This window comes from Bidens hawaiensis, unplaced genomic scaffold (assembly GCF_021521415.1).
Source record: "Bidens hawaiensis isolate Kalapana, Puna unplaced genomic scaffold, B.hawaiensis_p1.1 tig00003290_1, whole genome shotgun sequence".
Lineage (NCBI taxonomy): Eukaryota > Viridiplantae > Streptophyta > Magnoliopsida > Asterales > Asteraceae > Bidens > Bidens hawaiensis.
In genome coordinates this window covers 152,591-175,429 of record NW_027491182.1, presented here as the reverse complement: position 1 = coordinate 175,429, position 22,839 = coordinate 152,591, and the positions used below count along the sequence as shown (strand labels likewise).

At 30.6% G+C, this 22,839-nt stretch overlaps 1 protein-coding gene across 1 annotated transcript; it reads left to right on the top strand.

The window, feature by feature from the left end:
- Positions 1–14,569: 14,569 nt before the first annotated feature.
- LOC143623101 (LRR receptor-like serine/threonine-protein kinase IOS1) lies at positions 14,570–21,064 on the top strand. The gene is made up of 15 exons (XM_077094082.1): positions 14,570–14,591; positions 14,747–14,779; positions 14,850–15,366; positions 15,452–15,921; positions 16,100–16,241; positions 16,331–16,402; positions 16,492–16,563; positions 16,645–16,725; positions 16,809–16,972; positions 17,052–17,254; positions 19,580–19,624; positions 20,001–20,106; positions 20,242–20,304; positions 20,404–20,596; positions 20,695–21,064. Exons 1-15 carry the CDS (start codon positions 14,570–14,572, stop codon positions 21,062–21,064), a joined length of 2,553 nt encoding a protein of 850 aa, XP_076950197.1.
- Positions 21,065–22,839: the final 1,775 nt, after the last annotated feature.

Below are 22,839 nucleotides of genomic sequence, written 5' to 3'. Positions count from 1 at the left end.
GTTTTCTCTTGATCCTCTCCCTCTCTCTATATATATATGTGTGTGTGTGTGTTTGTTATACATTTTAGTTAATTGTAAATGTCATATTTATAGGAACGGATAATTTTACATTAATTAAAAGGTATTATATTGTTGTTTAAAAAAACATACAAACACAAACATAGTAAAATAACAACTTAAAACATCTTTCTAACTTAAACCATAAAACAAAAAATATATATATTAATAAAACTACATCATTTGATGAAGTTATATGATAAAGTTGTATGTTATATGCCAAAAAAAAAATTTACATCCAAAAAGTTTTGTTTCTTACACAATCACCAAAATAGAAATAAATGTATTATAAATTTTCATACCTATAAAGAATAAAGTTAAAATCACCACAAAATCAAAGTCAATATATTGAAGTAAAGCAATTTTGTCAAAAGCCTAATACTCATTCCCGATTTAGAACTATCTATTCCTCATTTTTACGCTCTGCGATTTCGTTTGGGCTGCACCAACAAAAACATATAATAAAACTCAAAAGGCATGCCATACTTCTTTTTTTGGCATTTATTTAACAGTTGCAAATCATCGTGTAAAAAAATTATAATAAAAAAAAAAACTAAAATTATGAACATTATCATTTCATCTATATGAGCGCCATTCTAATGGAGAAGTATTCAGTGGGAATCCTACGATCCTAAACAGACGAAGCTATTGTGACTTGAACCTTAATAACATTATCGTTGTTGAGTACGTCGATCTCATTAAGCATGGGACTGTCTTGGATGCTCCATTGACATATGGTGAAAATAAAATGCGTAAACGAGTAATTATTGTTTTTCTTTAAGAGGAATTTTGTATTTAACAAAATGAGATAAATAACTTACAATATAACATATAACTAGGATATAGCCCGTGTATTACACTAGTGGTTAAAAAACACAACAAAATACGTAATAATATACCTTATGGATTCGTAAGATATAAATAACGATTAACACAATTTTACGATTCACACATCTCTAAAAAAACTCTTTTAATACAACATTTAAAGTTACATTTGTAATTTTGTCAGTACTTCTATAAATAATAATAGTATTAGTTGGCATCCTAGTTAGCTACTATAGTTGAATTACATGTGTAAGAATGGTTTTGCTTTAATAGTACACTAGGTTAAAGCCCGTGTTCCACACGAGTGAAAAATATAATAAAAATATAAAATTATTATATGTAATTCGTAAATTCAATTGTTTCATATAATAATTTTTATTTATGGCTTTTTTTATTAAGTTTTTGATATATTATGCACTATAATTTTAAGTTGAAAACAAAATCTTGGTGTTTGATTTATTTCAAATAAAACATTCATACCGATATTGTTATATTAAATATTGTGTGTATAAAAATAATATTTGTCACAGATTTAAAAGTTAAATTTACAAATACTAAGGTTTTTCTGTAAAAGAAAATAAATAAAAATATATTATATTTTAAAATAAAGAGAGAAACGATGAACAATCTTAAATGGTTGTGTTAAAGAGATATGGGAAAACAATTTTATATTGTGAATTATGAAAATTTTAACAATTATAAATAATTTTGGTTTTATACTTGAACAGAAATCACATTTATAAATGTTAAGTCAAGAAATCAAACACAATTACCATTTTAGTGGAGTCGGTAAGCATATTTGGTTTGAAACATGAGGTCTTGGGTTCGAAACCTGTATCACACAATGATATATTCTTCAAAATTTTATAAAGACATACGAGTCATGGGTTTAATAGAAAAACGGGTCATGGGTCATAATATAATAGGAAATAGTGACATGACATCTACTTGGCATCCTATGTGGAGTGGCTAGTTAAATGTCACGTGGACAACGTGTGTTGCTTTAATAATATAGTTAGACTAGGTTAGAGCCCGTATTCCACACGGGTGAAAAATATAATAAAAATATAAAATTATTATATATAATACGAAAATTCAATTGTTTCATATACTAATTTTTATTTATAACTTTTTTTATTAAGTTTTTGATACATTATGCACTATAAATTTAAGTTAAAAACAAAATTTTGATGTTTGATTTATTTCAAATAAAACATTCATGTAACATCCCGGCTTTAAAAGTTAAATTTACAAATACTAAGGTTTTTCTGTAAAAGAAAATAAATAAAAATATATTATATTTTAAAATAAAGAGAGAAACGATGAACAATCTTAAATGGTTGTGTTAAAGAGATATGGGAAAACAATTTTATATTGTGAATTATGAAAATTTTAACAATTATAAATAATTTTGGTTTTATACTTGAACAGAAATCACATTTATAAATGTTAAGTCAAGAAATCAAACACAATTACCATTTTAGTGGAGTCGGTAAGCACATTTGGTTTGAAACATGAGGTCTTGGGTTCGAAACCTGTATCACACAATGATATATTCTTCAAAATTTTATAAAGACATACGAGTCATGGGTTTAATAGAAAAACGGGTCATGGGTCATAATATAATAGGAAATAGTGACATGACATCTACTTGGCATCCTATGTAGAGTGGCTAGTTAAATGTCACGTGGACAACGTGTGTTGCTTTAATAATATAGTTAGACTAGGTTAGAGCCCGTATTCCACACGGGTGAAAAATATAATAAAAATATAAAATTATTATATATAATACGAAAATTCAATTGTTTCATATACTAATTTTTATTTATAACTTTTTTTATTAAGTTTTTGATACATTATGCACTATAAATTTAAGTTGAAAACAAAATTTTGATGTTTGATTTATTTCAAATAAAACATTCATGTAACATCCCGGCTTTAAGCGGAGTACGCCTGGATGTAACGTTCAGATCACTAATAGGCTCGTAACGCTATTAAAGAGACAATAATTATATTTAATTCATTTCATATCATTTAAAGTACACACATTGTTCATAAATAAAAGAAAACATAAAACTTCATCGAAAAAGTCAATAAGTTCTTTATTTCAAATATCCTAAGGTATATTAATGATCTTCGCCCTTAGCACACCGTTGATTTAGCCTGTAGCACATTGAAAATAATATATTTTGTCAGCATTTAAGTTGGTGAGTTTTCATAAGTTTTTATGTATACATATATATAAAAACTCGCGATTTAACGATCGTCATGCAATAAATATTCAAGCGTAAAGTAAATGAAATCAAATAGTGTCGTCCTCCTGTTCATTTAGCCGAAGCCGTTGAAGTCAGGGAATGAGAACCACCTTACGTAAACAACCGAAGTCGTAACGTTAGAGGGCGCGATTACATCCCGTTGGACCCTCCCACTATGTGTATGCGTTTGCGTTTGCGTTTGCGTAACTTCCACCATAAAACAATAAACACGTTGCAAGCAAGTTCACGTATAATCATAAACAATATGCACGAATAACATTAACATGTACGATATAAGTGAATCGGTTTGTAAACAAGCGCATAACTAACAAAAGAAAAAGTTGTGACATGCTACACCCAAAATATTATAAAGCGTTCAAATGGGGTTACGAAGAACTCACTTGGAATGAGGAATTCGGTACAAGAAGACGGTAAAGATTATAGCAAACTAGTTGGTCCCGTGAGAATTCCCGACAATTTGTCCTAATTATTAAAGCGTAAATAAAATAAATACTTATACGAAATAAACGAACAAGTCACAAGAAGATGGGTTTATAACGGATTTGGGGTCGTTAGCGTATTAGTTATATTTCATATAATGTTGATAAAGGAGTAATTAGATTTATTAATTTTAATTATTCAAAATAATAATAATAATAATAATAATAATAATAATAAAGAAAGGTCATATTTGTTTATTAAAAAAACATTTATATAAATACCGACTTATCTATGAAGACGTATTGTGTGATAATTTAACGAGGTTTCATTTAGAAAGATAAGTAACATATTTATTATTATTATTATTTTATTATTAGTTAGGTATAAAAGTAGAGGTATATATATATAGGCTTAAGTTCAAGAGAGAAGTGATCTTAGTGTGAGAAATGTGAGAAGTGGCTTTAACCAATCAAGTTTTTTTCTTTTTTTTTTGATTTATTTAATTATAAGGGTAGATTAGTAACATACTAAAACTTTCATTTTTGGTAAGTAATCACAAATATAGTAACTTAGCATAACCACATTATTATTATCTTTAAATCATATTTGCTACATAATAATAATACCATATTTAAATTCAATATTTTTGTCTGTGAAATCTTTCGACCAAAATTCCGAAGCCAATTATTGCAATCCCAATTTATTTTTCCCTTGAATGCCTTCATATATGTCCTCCAAAACAAACGTAGTATTCTTCATACACTTTAATATGACATTCTGCGTAACAAAATACATATTCAACAAACTAATAAGCATCATAACTATAAACACGACATCCTACACAGCAAATAAGCTTCCCTACACATTATAAATTATAAATCGTTGGCACACGGTTTTAGAGTTATTGCCTACATAAGAAAGTAAATAGCCTACATACACAAGATACCATAAACAATGTTATTATATAAAGCACAGTCAACTAACTTATACCTACACAACTAATTTATGTTTTCTACAATTAGTCATATGGATCTCTACACATAAAATATATATATATCCCTATTCCTATAAGTAAAATTATGTTTAGTACCTACGCAGTCGGCTTACACATTTGTGTAGGATTATTGGCTTTACTAACACTTGTGTAGGATTATGTTTTAGACTTTTAGCTTTTCATGTTGATGCCTAATAGCATAACCTTCCTCGTCATATTGTCCTTAAATTAAGCATTCTTCCTATACCTAAAAATATTTAACATTCTTCCTACACCAAAACAACATAAACAATACGAATGTAAACATGGTATCCAACACAACACATATGTCATACAACAATAAGAATCCTACACAACACACATTATATCCTTCATAACATAATTAGCCTACATAACAATCATCACATACTACACAGTAGCACCATATATATATATGTGTGTGTGTGTCAACTGTATATATAGAGAGAGACAATTTGACATCATACGTAACAAATAAACAAATAACAAACATGTAGCCTACACACCACACATTATATCCTTCATATCCTAATTTCCCTACACAACATTAATCATTACATATATAATACACAAAAGTATCATCTGTATACATCCTTTATATATACGGAGACAATCTGTATATATAAAAGCTTGACCTTATTCATGTTTAGGTGGATCTTCAGCAATGTAACACAAAGTAATTTACAGTAGTTTTGGGAATCCAATTAAGAGAGGAAAGTTTCCTAAATAACTCTTGCACAATAAAATACTAAACTACCCTTTTGTTTTAAAATCAATTAAATATAAGACTTAAATATTTCAACTTCGCCATTTTAATTAATGACCATAGATCAAACACAATCAATGGCCAAGATTAATTTGTCACACTTCTCACTCTAATTTCATTTCTCTCCTGAACCATCCCCTATACACACACATATTAGCAATGTAATCCGCGCGTTGCGACGGTATTATTTATGTAGGCTACCAACATTATTTTTGTTTTTGTAATACTTGGGTATCACACTCAAATCACTGCGTATTAATACAATTTATGAAAATAAAACAAATTTTGTCGGTAACCAAAGTTATATCCTACTTTATAATATAAGTTTTCTTTTCTTAAGGTTTTCAATGTTGGCTAATGAGGCAAAATTAACCCGCCGCATTGCTGCAGAAATTTCTTTCCTTACGGTATCGTTACCCTCTGTAACTTTATATGTTTAAACAGATGACAAAAAACGAAGTTTTGGTATTACTTGATATATGTTTAAGATAACCATGAAGATATGTCGTTTGCATAAACAATTTGAAAAAACTGCAATGCAATGATACAATTAGTTTCCTCATGAAAATTTGGGTTAACAGCATAATACTATGATTTGAGAAAAATGTTGGTTTTATATATGACAATAAAAATAACTATCTATATACATTACAAAATCATACACATGCGGTAATAAAATATTTAATTAATTAAAACGTTTCGGTTCGGAGTGCCATGTGATGCCTATCAAGGGCCTTTTCATGAATAATTGTTTATAAAGCAAACGGAACCGGATTTTAGAGTAACGATGGTTCGAAGGCTTTAGTGTCGTGTCGGGTTAATCTTGCTGTCACCGCCATTTACACTCACAAATCACAATGTGATTGCATACAGGCTGAATTATCAAGGGATGGCAAAAGTTGGAGGCGGTCAACCAGAAATTTTAGGTTTAATGATGTATTTATAGGATGGCGGTGGTGGACGCTATCGGTTATTACAGTTTTACTGCGGTTATCAGAGAAACAAAGCGATAGCTGAGTTCAACCAAACGTACATCGCCATCCGTTGTTGTGTTATGTTCAACCACATGTGGTAATTTTAAAGGTTTTTTATGGTAATAATTTTACCAAAAACGTGGCTAGACGCCGAGTGCTTTGGTGCAGACGGGGAGCGAAGAAAATTTGGTTGTGGTCACCACCAGCGTTGTAAATTTGATTGAAAGTAGAAGAGCAGAATGGATGTTTGTATATATAGTTTGGGAGGGGTGGCGGTTATTCGGTTATGACGGTTGAAAGGTGGTTATCGGAGAAAGAAGAAACGATACGACGGTTGAGTAATTAAAACATGAAGAAGACGCCGGTGGTTGAAAGTGATCGAAAATTGGAAAAGCATTTGGTTTGATAAATTTGCTACGTGGGATGCTAATGATATAACACGTGTATGGCTCAATTCTAATTGTAATAATAGATAATAGGGTATATGAAAAATTATTTAAGAAATTTATTGAGGCCCGGTTCGTTCAAACGAGTGTAAACAAAATAGGGTTTTAATATAAATAAGAAAATATAGCTTTTATAATCAAGAAAAAAAATAAATAAAAGATATATAAAAACCGGACCAGTGGGATTCGAACCTGCGCCCCTTGCCGAGTTGGGTTTTAACGTGGTGTGCACTAGTAAGCTAAGCCAGGCCTGTAACTTCAAATTTTATATTTTCTTATTTTTTTTAGTTCACCATTAATGTTAATGAGTGAATCGGTTAGGATTTACATTTATAAAAATAAACTTGAATTCATATATTGAAATTACTTAAAATATAAGGACCATATAGTGAAATCTATTGAGAAAGGATGAGGAGGGCTATAAGATTGACAAGTGGCAAAAATAGTAGTCTTTTATTATAATAGATAGATTGTGTGTATAAAAATAATATTTGTCACAGATTTAAAAATTAAATTTACAAAGACTAAGGTTTTGCTGTAAAAGAAAATAAATAAAAAATATATTATATTTTAAAATAAAGAGAGAAACGATATAACAATTTTAAATGGTTGTGTTAAAGAGATATGTGAAGACAATGTCATATTGTGAATTATGAAAATGTTAACAATTATAAATAATTTTGGTTTTATACTTGAACAGAAATCACATTTATATATGTTATGTCAAGAAACCAAGCACAATTACCATTATAGTGGAGTTGGTAAGCACATTTTTGGTTTGAAACATGAGGTCATGGGTTCGAAACCCATATCACACAATGATATATTTTTTTCAAAATTTTATAAAGTCTTACGAGTTATGGGTTATAATAGGAAAACAGGTCATATGTCATAATATAATAGGAAATAGTGGCATGACATCTACTTGGTATTCTATGTGGAGTGCCTAGTTAAATGCCATGTGAACAACTTGCGTTGCTTTAATAATTTAATTAGATTCTTTCAGACCATAGATGTAATAAAGTCTCAGTAAATGATGAGTTGAGTAAATTATAATCTTAGAGATGAGAATAACAGAATATAAAGATTAAAATTAAAAAAAATTATGAAAATCAGTTTTTAATTATAGATTGTTTAATAGTTGCATTGTTGTTAAGCTGAAATCGAATGGAACAACTCTAACAATACATATCAAATTTTACTATTAATAATAAAAAAAACAATAGCGAAATACGAATAACAACGTCAATGATGTACGCTTAAATATCATTGTCGTAATTTAAAGTAAATGTTGAACAACATTTCATGTATCTTTACATAACTATACACACTTCTTGCATGTATTACATAATAATAATTATTATAAAAACTTGTTTATAAAGTAAAAAAATGGATCTTTTTAACAATTTACTAAATTATAAAAAGTTAAAATTAGTTAGTTAATATTTTTTCTCAGTTATTGATATTTATATTTCTTTAAAATAAAAATTAAAAATAAATTTTGAATTCATTGTCAATCTAATTCAAACTAAAAATTAAAATGATAAAAATATATAACAAATTTCTTGAAATATATACTTTTTAATTTGAAAAATTCAACCCATATTATTGCTATTTTTCAATTTAAAATAATTATTAAAAAATTTAATTTAAATTCTTAGGTTTCCTAATATATTTGAGTACTTGATAAATAAAATCAATAATTAATTATCTATTAATTATAACATAGATTTTGCTGGTTAATCATTCCATTTTTATTCCACTGTAAATATGTCAATTATTTTTATATAACACCAATTTAGATTTTGATATAATTAAAAATATTCAATTATTTTGAATACTATTAATGACATAGTAGCAGTGTGAACCGTGAAGTAATTGTCATAAAATATATTACAGTCAACTTATAAATACCCAAAATCATACCAAAAAAAAAATTAATTATAAGCAGGTTTTGTGAGATAAATAGCAGTCAAGGTTTTCAGACTAATTTAAAAATATTCAAATCTTAGATAGTCTAAAAATATTAAAAGACGAATTTATTAATTGAAGAAAAGGGATCTTATTTTGGTTTTATGATTGAAGATTTATACGTGTTAAATCAAGGAATCTAACATAATTATCATGTAACTAGGGTTAAAAACATCTTTAGTTTCAAACATGAGGTATTGGATTTAATTTATTTTTCAAAATTTTACCAAGAGATTGTTGTTAATTGGTTTGACTATTGGAAACGAGTCGCAGGTTACAAAATTAGAAAACAGTCTATGTAATGCAATAATTTATTTCTGATTTAAAATATTAGATAGTAGTTAGTAGTAAGGATCTAATTGCAAATAGCTAACATGCCATTTAGTTGGCATCTTATGTGAAGGCCCACTTGAATGTCATGTGGACAATAAGTTTTCTTTTAATAGTATAGTTAGATAGGATTTGTATTATTTTGTTTTCTTTTGTACCCCTTTCTTTTGATTATCAAATACACAAGAAGCTTTTCCTTTCACTCTCTGCAAATTCATCTTCCACGTTACATGCATGTGTGTTATATTTGGTGCCTGAACCAACAGGTGATGGAAGCTTAAACGAGACTCTTGAAGTGTGTCAGAGCGAGTTTTCATCACTCAAGAAATGGAAAGCATGAAGACATCAGAAATAGGATTTCCAATGAAAACCCGGAGCTCGAGGCATTAAATGAACAAAATGAGTCAATAGGAAAGGGTGCGTCATAACTTCAAACGAACCTATCTTGATTGAAAATGAAATACGGGAGCCATAATATATGAATTTTGGGTGTTTCAGTAACACACATCCAAATATGGGGTTATAACTATCCCTCATGAATCGCCTACAATCTGTGGCACACTTAATGCGCAACGATTATACGTCATCTAGACGCAAAAAAAAAAAGAAAACAAAAAAAAACACTTATTTCACCTATTTAAGCCACTGTGAAGGCTGGAAAAGCCAACAGGCCGGCCCTAGGGGTTGAGAAGCGACATAAGATGATTTTTATCTCATCGACAACAAATTTGCTCAAAATGTGTTGGTGGGGGTTACATGTATACAGTGCCTAAACAAGAATCAAGTATAACAATTTGCATATTTTCACTAATTGATATTTATTTTGGTTTTCATGCATGTAATACATACGTGTCAGATTGTTTCTTATTAGACATCAAGCGTTTGATCTTTTGTATAGGTTATTGGTTAAGAACTTAAGATCGTCTAGTAGATGTAGTTTTTCAGTTTATTAGTTTGATTGATTGAAAGTTGAACGTCCATTAATAAAGTATTTATTTATGAAAAAATTTGTTGTATTGATTTAGTCTCGTATATACAATTATTCTGGTTCTAATTTTATTGTCAGATAGTGAGTATTTATTGTGCAAAAATGGGATTGTCATTAGATATCATTTTCAAAGAGGCCACCGGACTTGACAAAATTTCAAATTGACAAGAGTAATTAGTCGTCCCACATGCCTCTTCCCTATGCCAAAACTGAACAAACCATCTTTCTCTACCTTTAAAATTTTAAAAATTAGAAAACACATAAAAAGTATGTAGCACAGAGTCATCCAACTACATCAGCCTAACAAACCAAATCACGAAACCCTAGCTTAATCTACAAGTCTATAACCATTACCGAAAAAAAAAAAAAAAAAAAAAAGGAAGCAAAACCTCGAGACTAACCAATGCAAATATTGTTCTGGGGTTGGTTGGTCTCTTTAGCAACTAGAGATAATTAAAATTTAAATAATCCTAATTATTGGCTATTAACAAATAACAGTTTCAACTAACGAGTTGGCTACTGACGGTCCAATCTTTTAATTTAAGATTTTTTATTACATCGAGAAAGAAGGCAAGCGGGCAACAAGCTGCGCCACTACCTCTTTTAATTTAAGTTTTTATTACATCTTTTAACATATTTACTCCCAATGATCCGCGACTAACATAATTATAACGCTGTCAGTCGCCGGTTGCCGGAAAAATATTTTTGGCCGCAAAACTCTTTTTTTTCCAGTTAACTCAACGTTTTCTTCCAAACCTATTTGTACAATTATATCGGACAGTTAGGAACATTTTTCTAGTAAAATCCCAAATTATAGAGGTCGCTGGAACCCTAGAACCACTGTTAGAGTCGCAGCGGTAGAAAAAGAGGGCCGCAAATCCGACGAGCATCCAACCACTTAGGGCTCTGAAGACGAGGTTAGAGAATGCTCATCGGTATGATCGTTGAGAATCAGGCAAATCCCTAACACCTGAAGGTTTACGACGACGGTGGTGGTGGTGGTTGGTTGGTGGTGAGTAAGTTGGGGTTGTTGGTGGTGCAGTTCACGTGGTGGTTGTCGTAGGTGGTGGTGGTCACTGGTGATGTTCAAGTTCTGGTGGTGGTGTTTGTGTTGAATTTTCCAGCAACCGGAGACTAACAGAGTTAAGCTTCTGTCAGTAGTGCCTCGTTATGAACAAATATGTTAAACGATGGGACCGCTAGTAGGCAACTCGTTAGTTTGAACTGTTATTTACTAACCGTCCATATCTAGGATTATCTAAATCCAATTTTTCTTAAATGAAAAACAAAAAGCAGAAACACGTGAATACTCTGACCAATCAAGTATTTGTGAATTTGAGTAATTGATATTTATTTTTGTTTGCGTGTTTTACATCTTAAATATTTTCCTATAGAAATCAAGTAGTTGATCTAACTTACAGGTCATTGGTAAAATTCCTTTTAGGTAGTTTTTTGGTTGTTCCAATTGCCTAATTCCTCTGTCTAAAAATGATTAAAACGGTTTTTTCTATTTTTAAATTATTTAAAATTGAAAAAAGAAAACACATAAACCATGTGACATACAATAATCCAACCATGCCAACCAAAGATATTATCCTCATAGAAGTAAAACCTCAATACAAACAAACATAAAATACTCACAATCATAACAAACTAGTATGACTGTTAGATACAATGTAATTAACACAAATATTAAAAATAGTATTATATAGGGCTAAGTTGTCTTTAAATATAGGAAGGGTCTAAACACATAATAGATCACAAAATATAACATGGTGTTAAAGATTAAAATATACAATTAAAAAAAAGGATAAATAAAAACACTCAATGATCATAGAAAAAAAAAATTCTAAAATCTATAAGCTAGAAAAGCGAAAACCTAAAATCTAATATCATAGAGTTCGACGAGACAGTTCTAATCCGCTAGTTTGAGTTCAATCACCCTTTCTATGACTTCCTAATTTTAGAAGACATCTAATCTAAATATACTATTAAAGAAATTGGGATTTTGGATAAATGACCTTTTCTGATAGGTTCATCCCTATTAATTTCATATATATCAAGCATTTTTAAATTTTCTTCACAATTAAATAATTCAAAAATAAATTACAATGCATATCCATTTTTATTTATTGATAATTGACTTATTACTATTACTTGTAAATTTAACTTGTAACTTATTTCCTAACTTGCATTGTTTTTTTCTAAATTAATTTTTTTAAGGAAACCTTTTGATTACGTACGTTTTAATTGGACATGTTGTCTTTATTTTTTTTTAATTAAGTTAAAAAATCACGAAATATACTTTTCATTTTTACTGTAACTATTGAAATTCATTTTAAAATAATTCCATTATATTTTATAAGCTCCATCATGTTATAAATGCAATACACTCATTTAAACATTAGTTCGTTTTGAATCATATGTTTTGTGCTAATCCACTAGGTCATCAAAACAATCCCAATATCCAGGTACGTTATGTTGTTCCATTCATTTTGTAATGTATTCGTTAAGGAAACATTTAAAGATTTATGATTTGTTTATAATTTTGTAAATTATAAGTGTAAATTAAATTCGTCTTTATTTAATGTAATACGCTACTTTTTTTATTTTTATAAGTTACCACTTACATAATTTAAATGGTTTAACCCATTTCCTCCATAACAAACACTACCTTAAGGTCTTAAGTATAGATATAATGGATGACTCTTTCAATGTGGTCATCATGTTTTGAGTAAAAGTGTCAACTTCAACCAGTTTACTAATGAGCGGCCGATTTTGGTATCATGTTGATGGGCCAAAATAAAATATCTATTACTATTATTGTTTTTAAATCCGCCAAAATTAGCTCATTCAATTTAAGCTTGGGTCGGGTCATGTAGGTTACTTCGGTTACGAGCCTGCTTTGGTTTCATGCACAATTGCCAAAATCAAAATCGTCCCATTCATAAGTAAATCAATTAAAAAAAACTAAAATATATATTTTTTTTGCAGCATGCTTTTACATAGTTTTAGGTTAATCACTTGCGATAAGTCAACATGAAGTTTCGGAGAATTCGAATATTATTTTAATAGAAATATCAAGGTATTAGATTACAGTTTTGTTGTAGGTGACGGTCTTTACCCGCCCTTATTACATTTTTACGCTTAATGTTGAAATCCATCTTTGGTTGTTTTTATTAGCATATAATAAATAAAAGTGTAACATAAGATATAATAATGCCACCAACCTAAATTCAATTAAATTATTATGTTTATTTTAGTGAATGTGATGAATACTAACTATTAAAATTTTAAAGTATATTGTTTAGAAGTTATGAATATTTAGAAATATATTATTTTCTACAGATTTTAACACCGTATTAGTTTACTTTCCTTGGTATAATCGACAATATTTTTCGGGTCCATTATAAATATTTAACCAATTCGCCTAAATCCAATTACATTATAATTTCATCAAGTACATGTATCTTTATCTATTAACCTATTTCTAAAAACTCCGCTAAGTGTTCCGGTCGGTGGAGAGACTAAAAAATTTCAACGGTTTTCCTGAAAATTCACTTTGATTCTCTATCAGCCAATAATGTGGAACTATTAACATGGTAAAAGTTAAAATGTTTGTCCAGAAATGTCTGCGATTGAGTAAATAACTCTACGAATGAATGGATTGGATCGAGTTGGAAAATGACGCTTTACGTCCAATCATTACAGATAACGCTTGCATCCTCTGTGTTACCATGGCCCCTTCGCGCAATTCTTCTGAATTTGTAATATTTATGTACTTGCTCATGATCATGGTTTAAATTGATCGATTTGGTTGGAACTTATATAACGTATACGTATTTTTTGACATGATGCTTTGTAAGGACGACCGACATGATAAGTTTCAGTTATCTTTTTGACAATATAATTTTTTATATTAAGTCCTTAAGTTCTATATTATGGGGTTGTTCGGGATTCCTTATTTTTGCCTCCAAGACTCATAACTTATTAAAAAGTTAAAAAGATGTTTAGGTTTGCTTAATATGTGAGGAAAAGTTTCATAAGTCACAAGGTTGTAACTTATGATTTTTTCATAAGTCATAAGGATGTAAAAATAAGAAATCCCAAAGACCCTCTATGTGTTTGCAGTTTACAATATTTATTTGGGAAATATATATGTTTTTATAGGTTTTTTCATGTTTAAATGATTTTACATTATATTTATTTGTGTATTTAAGTTACGTACGCAATAAATATCATTTTGTCATCCCCAAAAATATACTACAAATTATCTTGTTATTTAAAATTATAAATGTTTGTTAGACGATTTCTATATTTTCATCCGTGTCAAACACGGGTCAATAGCCTTTATATATTTAAACCAAACCTGTATTATATAAATATGGGTAATGTATGTAACCCAATCTCTTGTACAAACATTAATTACAAGTATCAATACTATTCACAAATAACACCTTCCTTATACACACCTAAGCATGTCTATTTTGGTAAAATCAAGGTCATGATGTCTGTTTCTGTAACATGTTTAATATTTGACTAAAATCAAGTACGGTCAAACCTTGCTATATTTAGCGGTGGAGGGAAGGAATGCGAGGGAGACGCATACGCTCACAAATTAAGTTATCAGTAGCAATGAAAGTGTTGAGAATTTTCTTTCCTATTCTAGTTCTTCGTGCAGCTGCAATGATTTATGCTCAAGACGATCAATCAGGTACTATAAGAATCACTTGTTTATCATGTGTCTTGAATGATGTTTTCATTTACCAACCCTTTCTTAGCAGGCTTCATTAGCATAGATTGCGGAATCCCGCAAGGGTCAAGTTACACTGAAGACAGCACGGGCATAAATTATGTTTCAGACGATGGCTTCATAGATGCTGGTGTGAGTCAAGACATAAACGCTAATCAAAACAATAGCCTACGTCTGCTCAACACTATTAGAAGCTTTCCAGAAAATAAAAGAAACTGCTACACTCTCAGACCCCAGACAGGGAAGAATAATAGGTATTTGATAAGGGCGATTTTTTATTACGATGAATCTAGAGGCAAACCCCCACAGTTTGATCTTTATATAGGAGCAGATTATTGGGCTACAGTTACTCGACAGTCTATCCATGAGTTGATACACATCGCCTCATCAGATTACATATATGTTTGCCTTGTTAACACAGATCAGGGAGATCCTTTTATTACAGCATTAGAATTAAGGCTTTTGAATATCACCATGTATGAGGAATATCAATCTCTATCATTGATCCTGCAGGCGCGGTATAGTCTAGCTACAAATGAAATAATCAGGTCAGCATAATAAAATTTCTTAAAAGTTATTAGTATATAATTCTAATCTTTCTGATCACTATTTATTTCTTATATTCTAAAACAGGTACAAAGATGACAAATATGACAGAATATGGAATTATTATTCGGTGAACAAATCAGTACACACTTCTGATAAAGTTTCTTTAAAACCTTTTAGTGAAGAACAAGTACCATTAAAGGTCATGAGCACTGCCATGTTACCTAAAGATAACAACTCTATACTTCAACTAAACTATACTGTGACGGTTAAGGACAACTATGAGCTTATCGTCTACCTTCACTTTGCTGAAGTTGAAACGCTACAAAGCAATCAGAAGCGAGAATTCGACATTTATATTAACCATGTCTGGACTGGAAGGTTTTCTCCATCAACTAACATCACCACCAAAAAAACTTACTCATCTTCCAATTCATCTGTCTTTGAGCTTATCCGTCTAGTTAGAACCTCAAACTCAACCCTCCCTCCTATCTTAAATGCAGTAGAGGTTTATAATTTAAAGCAGTTCCAGCAAAACCAAACAGATGACCAAGATGGTATATATCTATATATTCTCTACAAGTAGAGATAGCTAATATGTTTTTTTGTTGTAATATATGTTTTACGACAATTGATGCTGTTTTCATGGTCTATCCATTTACAAATTATAACGAGATCGAATTGATGCTATTATCATTGTCTTCTCACATCTGTTACCTTCATTGTTATTATTAGCTGCTGCAATCTTGAGTACCAAGTCAACCTATGGGTTAACAAAATTGAACTGGCAAGGAGATCCATGTGTTCCACAGGAAGATGTTTGGGCTGGTCTTAACTGCAACTATGATGCTTCGAGGGCAGCTAGAATCGTTTCCCTGTATGTATTCCACTTCACAACCACCACTGAATAATATATTGTTTCGTTTTAATATAACTTAACTAATTACTTAAACAAGTTTAATGCAGGAACCTCTCTTCTAGGGGATTGAGTGGAGAAATAGCTACTGCTTTGGCCAATCTCACAATGATAGAATCATTGTAACTTTTTTCATTTATTGTTATGTATAGTCTTTAACATATTAAGTTCACTTGTACAATCGGCTTATTTCTCTTTGTTTCTTTTTCAGGGACTTATCCTACAACAACTTGACAGGAAATGTGCCTAAGTTTCTTGCTCAACTAGAAAACTTGAAGGTTCTGTAAGTCACCCGACCTGTTGTCGCTTTAGGATCAAAAGATTTTACATAAAGCATAATAATCTTGTATTGTCTTCCTTGTAGTAACTTAGTGGGAAACAACTTCACACGACCACTTCCAGCAGAACTTCTAGCAAAATCAAAGAAAGGATCGTTATCCTTGAGGTTTGATAGTTACTTCAAGAAATAAAGCAAAAGCAAATCAACATTTACCTCATTTGTTCTAACATTTTTATTTACATAATCAGTACTGATGAAGAAGGTATTGATGAAGATAAAAGTTCTTGTCTCAAGGGTTCATGCAGCAACAAGAAGAATAAAATAGTTGTTATTTTAGCACCAATTATTGGAGGCATCGTGGTATTGTCCATCATCGTACGGATAGTTATACAAATGAAAAGAAAAGGTTACAGTATTCTTAAGCTTGTAATCATATCACCTATACGCTTATAAATGGAAAAGTACTTGCTAAATTGAATTAATGAATGCAGCTTTGATCAAAATGGAGGAGCTTTTCATACCCAGAAAACAAAAGTTTACATATTCCGAAGTGGTGAGTATTACTAACAACTTCCAGAATGAAATTGGACGAGGATTTGGAAGTGTGTTCCGTGGATCTGTCGGGAATAACCAAGTTGCTGTGAAGATGCTCTCAGAATCATCATCTCAAGGTTACAAAGAATTTCAAACTGAGGTAAAGATATTTAGGATAGAAAAATTAAATTAGCGTACTAAGCAAGATAATTAACTAGCTTAATTATATATACAACATAGTGTAATTATAGTGTAGCGTAATTACAACTATAATGTGATTATATAATAACTAGTTTTAGAGCTCATGTCACACACAGGATAATTCAAATTATAAAATTATAAGTAAAAAATAATTACATAGCGTATATGAAAAAAAAATGTATTACATCTATGCTTGTATCTATACAATGTGTACATAAATTGATTTTATTTATATCACAAAATGATTTTTTTAAATGAACTTAATAAAAAAAATGCTTGTGCAAAAACGTACCTGAGAATGGTTCTTTCTATTGAAAAATTCATTCTCGGTATCATATATGTATAATTGAAAAACTTTTGGTTATGAACCAATTTCGGAAATAAAGCTTCTCATACGATAGTAGTTTTAACCACTCAGCCTAAATACAAAAGGAGCGTTACCTTTATTGATATATTTATCAATTTACCACCCATCAAAAGGAAAGTAGAACATTAAATTGTAACAATGGATGTTCTTCAAGAGCTATGTTTTTCTGAGCTACACCATGAAAAAGATTTTGATAATTTCAGAGAGCTTCTAGACTTTGTCATAATGACAACATAAAAAATAACATGTTAACCCATTCAATTTTTTGAATATTCATTTGAGTATAGTTTTGCATGACATGCTTCCCATACAACGTTCTTATCACCATTGAAGGAAAAATTAATGTTGATATAAATATTTCAAATTTGATAAAAGTTAAAAGCATTGATAGGCATGCGGGTGGCACGTCGAAAGTGTTCGCAATCTTTTCTTATATTTTAATAGTTGAGAGAAAAATAGTCAGTTTGTCAAATCCCAAACCTTTTGATTATTTCAAAAAATGCCCTTAAAGATAAATTTGAAACCCGAATCATGTTTAAACTTTTAACTTTCATGCTTTTGACATTTTAAAGTTAACACTTTGAACCCATAACAAATTTGATCATAAATCTATTTTGCATTCTTAAACTTTTATTAACACTCAAAATTTTCATTTTTGACATGTTACAAATTTTAACCTAAATGCATTTAACTTGTACCAAACAATCTATTTGCCAACTTTTGACCCATAAAATCAAATTTAAGTTTCACAAAAAACCCGAAACAATTTTCATTTGAGAAACATGATTTGTTGTTGATTTTTGAAATTTACCAAGTATTTTGAAATATATAGTAAAATAATATGTTAATATTTATATTTATATAAATATATAGATCTTATATAAATATAGTGTAAAAGGAAAGTGAATCATTATTGATTTATTACATATATTAGGGTATATTAGTTTTGGAGAGAAAAAAATTGTAAGAATTAACCAAAACATGATAAGTATACACATTTATTTTACTTTATTAGAATGTAGATTTGATTATATAATAACACATTAACACTACTTATAAATATAATTACAACTGAAGTTACTACTACATATTTTTAGGGCCCATTTTTTTTATAATAAACTTGACTTTATTAGGCCCTATTTCAGTTTGATACCATGTCGATTTGTATGTTTTTCGATTTCAAAATGTTAATTACTTTCACGTTGGATTTTTATGGTTTCTTGGATTTTTCTTACACGTGTCATATATATATTTTAACTACCTTAATTTAAATATAAATCTTATGGCTTGCAATTGAAGGATGCATAGGACAAATAAGGACCACTGATTACTTCAAATTCAGTGGCTAATTTTTAGTTGGTTCTTATCTGTATGTTTTATTACAATTTTCATGATAAAAAAGGCAACTCTATTGATTTCATGAGAGTTTGAGAGGTGATATACGAATGATTTTATGTGAATTAGAACAATTTGTGGTTGCTTAATATTTTACATCCTAACTAGTTAGAAATGGCCCTAATTTGAAATCTCATTTTAGGCCTCCTAGAAGCATTGAACCGGCCTTGAGCACCCCGCACAAAAGAACTCATCATAATCTCACTCATAGAAAATCTATTGGTAGAGCTTGATAAGCATTGAGATTATGCAAACCTTACCTTAGTCTTAAAGGATAAAGAGGTTGCTCTTGTTGAGAGCACAGGCTACAAAAACCTTTACAAATGTACTAATAAGATAGTTGTAAACTGCCCTTTGCATTTAGTTATTATAAACTATAAGCTAGAAATGAACAATGACGCTTAAACAAAAACTTACTAAATTAACATGGAAGCAAATTCTTTTGCAACAATATTACTTTCTAAGATTGAAACTTATGAACCTAAGTCATAACATTGATGGCAAACAAATTTCCATTAACAGGTCAAGCTTCTCATCAAAATTCATCATACAAACATTACTTCACTTGTTGGGTGAAGAAACATGAAATGAATCTGACCTGATCCATGACGATGTTCCCCGGTCTTCGAGATGAACGAACCACGACTCGATCTTCTTCTCCGGTAGCTTAAGATCTGCCATGGAAATATGGGGGTGTGGAGGTGACTGCTAAGAAATCTCGAGGATCTCTTGTTTACAGACACAAAAATGGTTATGGTGGTGGCTCTTATTCAGAACCTCTCTTAATAAGGAGGTGGAGACCTCCTTATATAGGGAGCCTCATGGCCACCATCATGGTACCCTAGCCCAGTTAGGGTTACCTCCACAAAACCCCCTCATCCCAATAATATTGTATTAGTCCATATAATAAAATAAGCCAAACATAATAAATTAAGGTCGTAAGCCGGGTTTAGTACCATACCCCTACATTGGGTACTGCGATGATAGCAACCACAAGGGAATCATATATGAATTCATGGCTAATGGAAACTTAGGAGATCATCTATTTGGTAATTAGATTTACTTAACCTTTCTTTCTTTGTTAAGTGCATATTTATGTGTTTAAATTATTACATGTCATATTGTCAAGATTCTAGTGTAGTATCTATGGGGCAGATTGCTTTACATTTCATTTGATTGATCAGATGGAAGTCCAACTGTCTTGAGCTGGGAAAGAAGGTTACAAATTGGATGTGATGCAGCAGATGGTTAGTAATTAGGCTACTTAATACAGGCTAGCTTGTACTATTGGGCTTTGAAGCATCAATTGCCATAACAAATTTATAATGTATTGCTCTATGTTATAGGGCTAGCGTACCTGCATCATGGTTGTAGGCCACCAATAGTCCATAGAGATGTGAAGCCTCCAAACATATTGTTGAATGAAGCCTTCCATGCAAAACTAGCTGATTTTGGGTTGTCTAGAGCTTTTGCTACAGAAGACGCCACTCATATAACATCAATAAAAGTGGCTGGCACTCTTGGGTACCTTGAACCTGAGTGAGTTTTTCTCGTCAACATTTTTCAAATTTACAGTTAACTAAAAGCAAAATGTGGTAATAGCAGCTTACCACTTCTACTTGAAATGTAAAATGCAGGTATCACGCAACCACCAGGTTGACAGAGAAAAGTGATGTGTATAGCTTTGGGGTGCTACTCCTAGAGTTGATTACAAGCCGGCGAGTAATATCAGAGGGCGCTAACATAGTTCAATGGGTTAAGTCACAACTTGAAGTAGGAAATGCTGAAACTATAATTGATTCTAGATTAGATGGTCGTTTTGACATCAATACTGCCGAGAAAGTGGTAGAAACAGCAATTGCTTGTGTTTCCCCCAAATCCATAAAAAGGCCAACCATGAACGATGTGGTGATGGATTTGAAGCACTGTTTGCAAGCAGAAAGAACCCGTCAAAGTGAATCCATGTCTTTGAACTTTGAAACTATGAGCGATCTGATCCCACGATAATATAATTTTGATACTTTGAAGCCATGTTCCAAATGCTCATGTAAAGAACATACGTTATGGTGTGCAGTTTAAATGTAACAAATTCCTCCTATGTAAAAGTTTTAATTGACACGGCCAAAAGTTGGTTGTTTTTTCAAGTTCAAATAACTACGTATCAACGGTACCATGTCTCACTCTAACCTTTAACACCGTCCGTAGTCGATGGCTTTTTGGGGAGTTTTAAGGCCAAAACGCCATGGAAACCCCCCCCCCCTGCGGGCTTTTTGAATGACATTTTGGGATGCAAAGTTATGTACATAACGTGGTGATGCCCACATTTTGAGGGTTTATGAGAGAGAGAGAGAGGTAGAGTTAGGGAGGGGAGGGGGGGGGGGGCATTTTAGAGGCATTTTCCCACTACACCCACTTTTTTGTAAAATACTCAAAAGCTGATTAAGTGCCACATGACGCAAAATACCCGAGTTTGCCTAATTTTGATTACGCGTGGTCTAATAACGTAAGAAAAAAGTGGGTCACTTATTAAATATAAGACCATGTGTAGTGGGAGAGTTATGAGTAAAGTTATGGCCCATAACTCTCCCTTACACTATCCCCCTTAGAGTTATGGTTAAAGTTATAGGTTTTAAAGTTATGTATATAACTTTGAAGGAGAGGCCGTGGGAGAGAGAGGTAATGATTGCATGAGAGTTATGGGCTATTTATCACTACACCACTTTTTGCAAAACTCTCCAATATTGACTGGACCTTCACGTGTCATGAAACGCCTAAATATGGAAAATTTTGACTACAGATGATCTAATCAACAAATAGTAAAGATATACTTTATTTATTGTTTAAGAAAACATGCAGTACAATACCAAAAACAAGACGAAATAATATAATTGTACCTAAACATAGCATAAATGTAATATGGTTTAAGCTACTGGTCTATCAATATTGTGTTTTAAATCAGTATACCATTCTAAATATTTAAAGTGGTAATTTTCAATTACACAAATTAATAAGCAAAACGATGTTCTTTTTATTTTTACTCTTTATAAATAAAAGTATTCTATAATTTATCTTCTTATATGTATATTTATAATAAAAATAAGATTTATATTTATAACTTAAAATTCGAACCTTCAAATTCGAATGCAAGTTTAATCGGTTTTTAATTCCTCGAGTTTGATTTGAATAATGAACATCCTATACAGATCAAAACTTCTTAAAATTAAAAAGTTGTTAAAATGCATATTTATAATACAATATAACTTAGCTTTTGGTCCCCATACTACGGGGATTCTTTTATATTTGTCGTTTCTAATATTATAAATATATTTTTTTGGATCTTAATTTAATTTATTATAAGGAAGTCTGTAATATAATTGGACCTACTTTGATCTATTTATGTTTGATTATGTATGTTTATTTTCAATCGTTTTGCTATTTTATATTTTGTAATGATTTATTTTATACTTTAACAAAGTTTTGTTTCGATTTAATACGTACATATTAGGTTGTTACGTTAATTATATTTTTTTAACATTTGGGCTCTTAAAATTGAGATGCGTAGTTTTTTTTTAGATTTTTTTACGAACAAAAATAAACGAACATGCACATGTTGATTTTTTTAAACGAATAAACATGAACATGGATATATGTCTTATGAAAAAGAGGCGGTTGATGTAGGTGATGATGGTGGTTGATGCATGATCAGATGGGTGGTTGACAATGCTAGGTGGTAATCGGTAGTTAATCAGTGACGGAAAGGATAGATCAGCGACGGAAAATAT